Source organism: Morone saxatilis, unplaced genomic scaffold, assembly GCF_004916995.1.
Source record: "Morone saxatilis isolate NCDOM2014 unplaced genomic scaffold, NCSU_SB_2.0 Contig8, whole genome shotgun sequence".
NCBI lineage: Eukaryota > Metazoa > Chordata > Actinopteri > Moronidae > Morone > Morone saxatilis.
Genome location: NW_023340257.1, coordinates 709,859 through 716,883, shown reverse-complemented (window position 1 = coordinate 716,883; position 7,025 = coordinate 709,859). Strand labels below are relative to the sequence as shown.

At 38.9% G+C, this 7,025-nt stretch overlaps 1 protein-coding gene across 1 annotated transcript in view; it reads right to left on the bottom strand.

Moving 5' to 3' along the window:
• Window positions 1–15: 15 nt before the first annotated feature.
• akap1b (A kinase (PRKA) anchor protein 1b) overlaps window positions 16–7,025 on the bottom strand; it is a gene marked incomplete in the record, with an annotated part of 22,504 nt that continues 15,494 nt past the window's right edge. The window contains 1 exon segment of the mRNA XM_035679486.1: window positions 16–5,375. Coding sequence (XP_035535379.1) covers window positions 5,313–5,375 — 63 coding nt within the window.

The following is a 7,025-nucleotide window of genomic DNA, read 5'->3' as shown; positions in this document are numbered from 1 at the left end:
GGAGAAAGTACCATAAACACTTTCAATAACTTTTATTTTTCCCCCTAATAGATCTGTACAATCAACAAATCAAACTTAAGCTGAGCCTAGCAAAAATCGATCTGTACACGTTAAATGCTTTTGGGCACAAGAGCTTAACACCCATTTAAATAATCAAATTATGACTTGTCTAACTATGCAAACACTTAAAAATCAGTCCCACAGCTTGAGAACATTGAGTGACTCAGAAAGAGGGGAGGCAGGATGAACCAGAACAATCCAAACAGAAAAAAAAGATGTTCCCTTTATATGTCTCTCTCCAGTGTTATAGAAAAGTACAGTCAAATATCTTATTTACAGAGAAATTAACAAAATTCTAGTTTGATCAAACAGATTTTTTTAAGGTGTGGTGAGGGTCTCTGGGTTGTTGTCGGGGGGGGGGGTACAAGTATGTCATATTTAATCTAGATTAAAAAAAGAAGGGACAGACAGTTCATGTAAAACAGAGTAAGGATGCACACAAGCCAACGACAGACAATATGGCTACTGCTCCGATTCCAGCACCAACGCGTGGACCACAACTCAAACAAGTCTTGTATGTAATTCATTGTCACAATGCCCAACATCCTAACCATCTGGATTTGATACCCATTTCCTCCATCAGCAACCCTAAAACATGTTGATTCAGTAACCAAACACCAAATTAACCATTCCTGAGATACATTATTGAAGTTATGTATTATTGAGTTTTTAAAGTGTTATGCTGACAGCTGTTATGCAGTTAACTTTCCTAGTTCGTAGTTGTGTCAAACACGTAAAGCCCAACCTTTCCCCCATTATGTCCTTCAATTTGTCAAAATAAAGCTGCCTTATTGCTAGAGTAACAGTGATTTCATTCCCATTGAAGACTCAATAAAAAATCTGAAACACATGGAGTTCATGTTATTTTGAATTACAATCCTGTACAGGGTTCATTCAGCCCCATCAGTGCAAACACAGGGAAGGTATGACACTGGATAACATTATGAATCAACATATGCAAAAAAAATAAAATCTATACTACAGTGATGAGACACAATCATTTGCACATTGAACTGAAAGTCGAAGGTAAAAATGCTGTTGCAGCATGTTGTAGTACGGTGGTTCTCCCAGCTCAACACAGCCCTGTTCTTCAGATGTGGTTTAACTGATCCAAAGGGGTGTTTCATCAGCAAGATTATCAGGTAATAACAGGATTACTTAAATACAGTTTAATAGACTAGGTTTAAATAATAAAAGTTATCATGGAAACTTAGTCCTTCGGTCTAGTCATTCTCAGGCTTACTTAGCTTCCCTTAAGTTCCTATATCAGTTTTCTCTTTACATGTCTTTGTTCTCACGTTTCAATTTATCTGGCTTGGAGTTGGCTTTATGACAGTTTAATCCAGGTTTGTTCACTAAAGCCATGCAGTAGCCTGAAACGATGCTCAGGCTAAACTGGTGTTATTGTGGAATAACGACACATTACGGGGGTGAGAACCAGTGAGAACACCATGAGGAATCTTTATCACAAAAATGTTGCCATCTGGGGCTTGTATCACAAAGTGAGATTGGGGGTTAGCTGGCTACCTTTTGCCTTGCCTTGATCTCGTTCCTGTATCCCAAAGCTAGCTCACTTTTAACCAAGGTTGATTACCATGGCAACAGCAACAAATACTAGAACAGTAGAATCACTTTGTGGTTCCAGGTGTCCACTCTGTTAGAACTATTATAAACCCAAAGGAGATACTTCACTACACTAAATACCTTATAATGAACAGTAATTATATTGCCATTCTTTATAGTATCAATGTCTTTACACTGCTTTTTGAAGTCTGTTGTTTCTTGTTGGAAAAATAAATCCACACAGTTAAAGCTACAGTAGGTAACATTTATTAAAATAATTCACAAGTCAAATTTGCTATAATTTTCATTATATCCTGACAGTAATACATGACAGATTGTTGAGCCTCATTCCCAGGGGGTCAATTATCTTTCTCTGCTCTGATTGGTTGTTTTCGTTCAGGCCCGGTGGAGTCTCGCAAATGCCATTAGGACTAGGTAGAGCCAGAGGAACCCGATTTTTTCACAGATTTTCTGTCTGTACTATGGTCAGGATATAGTCAAAGTTTCAACAAAAAAGCTTTTTTTTATTTTATTTTATAAAGTTACCTACTGCAGCTTTTATTCACTCCCACTGAATAATAAATGCAACATTTTGGTCAGAACCTCACGAGGTGTCAAATTATGTTCAACTTGGAACAAAGTACTTGAGATACAAGACAAACCCAATTAAAAACAATTCTTACACCTATTTATATCAATTACTGTACTTTCGTATTTTTGAAATTGTGTGTTAATATAATATACATTTCCAACCTCCTAACGCTTCATCTTGTGTCAGATTAAGTACTGCACTCATGGTTTAGATGTTTGTAATTACCAACTCTGCCTCTTTCACATGAACACAGCCAGAATGGAAGACTCAGAATTAACAGAGCCAGTAGATGACCAGCTGTGTGATACCGTGTTAGGCATAGTGAAGACAGGGATCCCCAATGAGAGCCAGACTAAGTACTTGCTTCATGATACAGCCCCCTGAAACCAGAATTATATCAACATTTCTCAGATCTGGAGTTGCTATTACAATAGATGCAAATAAAGTAAAAAAGTGTAGAAAGTTAACTCCACATATGAAGAACAAGGCTGTGCTCTGTAATGCATCACAATTTAACACACAGGGCAACAGGTGATGGACCACCGAGACTTCAGTTTATCACGAATGTCAACACAGTGAGGAGCACATACAGAGGCGCTCCTGGGCTGGTTTACCATGCACACTAATGACACTAACTCAATTCAGATCAACAGTTAACATTAGGTGAAGAGCAGCACTGCAATCTAAATCTTTTGTAGTGTTTCCTTCTCATGTCAGTTTGTAGTGGCTCCCTCATGGCTTCAAGTCCTCACAGAGCTTCAGGATAACATCAGCAACCCATATTGCCCTTACACAGTCCACAGCACATGAATCACTGACAGGGTATTAAAGACAGCACACAGCTCAGAACATACAGATGTCTTTGGAGTTATTAAACCAGAGGACACCCATGAGACACATATAGGTAATGTTACACCAGTGAAGACCTCTAGCAGCTTTGTTTTCCTTCAGTTTTAGATGTTTAACCATTTGTTAAGTATTTTATAAGATTCAAAAATGCACTCTGATTCTGTTATGGCGCCCTTAAAAACATGGAGTTCCTGATCCTGTCCATTTTGTATTTATTTAAAAAAATTAATTAATCTTTCAGGACTTTGGGGACACTAAGGGCCCTTCCACACAAACCTTACTGGTTTGATCCGAACCAACATAAACAAACAGCCGAACGTGGGTCCGGATCAGAGTGAACCATGGTTCAGTTTGTTTCTAGTGTGAAAACATTTTTGGTAAAGTTGAAAGTTCGGACTTTTGGACCAATAACAGGAAGTTGAGGCAGGCTATCAGCAGAGTCAAAAATAGGAAAAACAATGCACCAAAACAAAATGAGCCACAGAAGTCAAAAAGAGTCTTGAGTATTGCGCTTGAAGGTAGTACTGCTGTTAGTAATGCACTTAGGGATGGGACGATCTACATTACTGCATATTGCGATACCCTCATAATACTCATTAGTATATCATGGTGACTTTGGATTATTGGGATAATTGTGCATTGGGATCTATCTAGCTTGCGAGCGTACAGTCTTGATTTCCAAATTTATTTTTGAATTGTCACAATTGGGAGTCCTGCTTGGCTTGCGTAACCCTAACAAAAAAGTGAAATCAGTTGTGTGGAAATACTATGGATTCCAAACTAAAGATCAACAGGGAGATGGGGGGCCTATCTGTGAAGCCAAACATATATACATACGTATGTATGTATATGTATATATAAAACAGGGATTCCAGTATTTTTTTTACATTTGTCAAAGCAAATAGGATAATTGTGACCTGAAATTTTCGTATTGTCCCATGCCTAAATGCAATAGTATTATAGTTGAAACTAAATTAATCTGTTCATTTATGTTTCTACATTCATTTAAACTGCAATAGAAGGCTAACTGCTGAATTGATAACACCCTGACATCAGATGCACTCTCGTCTACAAACCAATCAACTGCAGGTAAAGCAGCTCACGTTGGTGATGACGACATGATGTATGTCATGTATATTTCTTTAGTGTGCTTGCATAATTGCAATGTGAACTAAAACTAACTGGATCAAATGTATACAATATAACAAAAACGTGCACCTTGGTTCAGACTTTCAGGTGTGAAATGCCCTAAATTTGGGGATTTGGAGGTGCTATAACAAAATCAGAGCGGAACTTTTGTGTCAGTTTATAAAAACAGAACATATGTCAGTTGAGGATTATAAATAGTGCCTACATTATTGTCTGTATCTTCAGCCGTATGTTGCCAATGCCTCTTGGAAATACTGAGTTAAAGAAATCCGTCCGAACTTGGCAGCCCTTTGTCTGGTAGGACTCCTACCAGAGACTCCTGGCTTCTCAGTGCAAGTTGGTGGGGAGAAAAGTAGAGCAGAGAGGCAACTGCCTCGCTCCTCTGTCCTAGTTAGAGGGGCAGCAGCAGCAGCTCTGGATGGTGACCCCAGAGAAGTCCATGTCTCCTGAGGCCACGTGGCAGACCAACTGTGTGCTCGGTGTTCCACCAGGGACCACCCTCTGACCTGCTCTGCTTTTTGTTGTGCCATCACCCTTCAGTCTCTGTAGCCTGTCTGCCCCACACATCCTATCCAGACAAGAAATCTGCTAAATCAAAATGTTCAGGCCTACAGACGACTCAAACCCAAAACCGTTTGTCTACAGACTGATGGAGGTGTCTGTCCGTCCACACAGCGTGATGATCCACAGACAGTGAGCAAAGGCCCAGATCAAAAATGATGGTGGGATGGGGGAGGAAAAAAAATATTGGTTGAACCTTTATTTAGTTACAATATAGATCTTTTTTAAAAATTGTACAAGTACCTCTTCTTTTCCTTCTTGCAGTTCTTTTTGTGTACAAGAACAAGATGGGAAGGTTGTCTTATTCTGAAGCAGTGCTGTGTTCTTGTAGATTATGCCTGCATATAATTTTTTAATTTATTTTAAGGGGAAGGGGAGGGGAGGAGGGGACAACAACAAAAAAAAAAAGAAAAGAAAGGAAAAACAATCTTCTTAGATCCAGTGGTATATCTGGTGGGGCTAGGACCCCAGGGTCCCAGACTGCTGATCACAAGAGAATAAAGGGGGTGGGTGGGGGGTGGAGGTCAGAGCACTGAATTCAAAATCCATCCACCCAAACACCCAGGCCCCTCTCCACCAGCGTACGGTTCACTGATATCACCTGGAAGAGGAGGAGAAATATTCTCATTATTCAAAATGATGGCCTGATCAATACAAACAAAAATAAAACCCGTTTTCATCAGAACAACAATGGAGTCGTGTCACACAACATTCTACTGCTTTAAGTTTGAACTTTTTAAAATCAAACAAATTATTTGCTTATTTTCATTTGTTTCAATTGCTGTTACCAGGCTTTCTGCAGGTTTCAACAGGTTAAATACTTTTTAAGAGCATTATGAATGCAGTTTAAGACCTTTTTTTATTTCCATACTGGCAAAAAGGATATGAAGGAAAATCTGTATAAAATCAATTCTACAATAAAGCCTAATAGGTCTAGAGTCTATAGGGACAGACAACATGCTTCCATTAATATCCACAATATCTGTAACCGGAGATGACTTGATTAAAGGTCTGGGTTTTGGTTGCAGCGGGGCGAATGTGAATCATTGAGTGAATTGCATGCAACTGTGATGTAACAAAAATAAAGAAATACTACGTTTATACTTCAAGACCACAGTGTGTGGATCCAAAAAAAGTGTTTTTTTCAAGATGTTTTTGCTTTGGGTTTTGAATAGACTATTTCTTCTGGAAAATACAACTTTATACAAATAACATAAACTATATTCATCCAACACATTTTTAAGGCCTGTCATATTTAAAGCACTAGTGTGTAGGATTTAGTGGCATCTAGTGGTGTAGTGGCAGATCACATCACCCTCCCCTTCCAAGCACAAATGGCTGTGAAAGTCTCCATTTACAGCCAGTGTTGGGTTTGTCTGTTCTGGGTTACTGTAGAAACATGGTGGCCCTTAAACACATTTTAAGATCTTAAAATTTAGATTATTTGATTTTCGATTTTATTTAAGGCTTTTGGACACTGTGGATACCCTGTATTAAACCAACGTAATTGAAATTAAACACTTTGATTCAGTTGAAATGTGTATGTAAAATTTCCTGTTTCACATTAAAGGCCTGCCAGGAAAGGTAGAGATTGTCCTTTGAGGCATGTGAAACCTACCACCTGCTACCAACAACACCAAAATTAAAAAAAAAAACCAACATCAAACCAAAGGGAATTAGGGAGTAGGATTATTTCCTTATTTCTGACTAAATGACTTGAGTATGGCATTGCTCAGTTGTTGAACGGATGGAATAAGTACTGTGGACATTATTTTGACCAGAACACGAAAACAGGGAGGAAGTGACATTTGAATTCACAGCAGAAGCAGATAAGAATACAGACCTGTCTGTTATAAGCCTGTTTTTATATATATATATTTATATACATATATATATAAATATATACTCGCTGGTAGAGGCGAAGCTAACCGCCGAGCAAGGTGTAGATCGCTGATTCCGGAACGAAAACGAGGCCCCTCTTTTTTCCGGCAATCTTGGGGTTTATTTTTTTTTCTCATGGGATTAATTTAATGGCAGACTGATCGAGACGAGGTTTTTGTTGGGTCTGCGTGTGTGTGTGCGTGTGTTGGGCACCGTTGTGTGTGTGTTTTTTTTCCCCAAACCTAAAGAACTGCAGGGGGATTGTTGCTGAAATTCCCTCGGATAGTGCAACCTCGTCACGTGGTAGGTTCCTCCTTTTTCTTTGTTAGCGAGCTAGCTTCAGTAACAGGGTTTCACACACACACACACA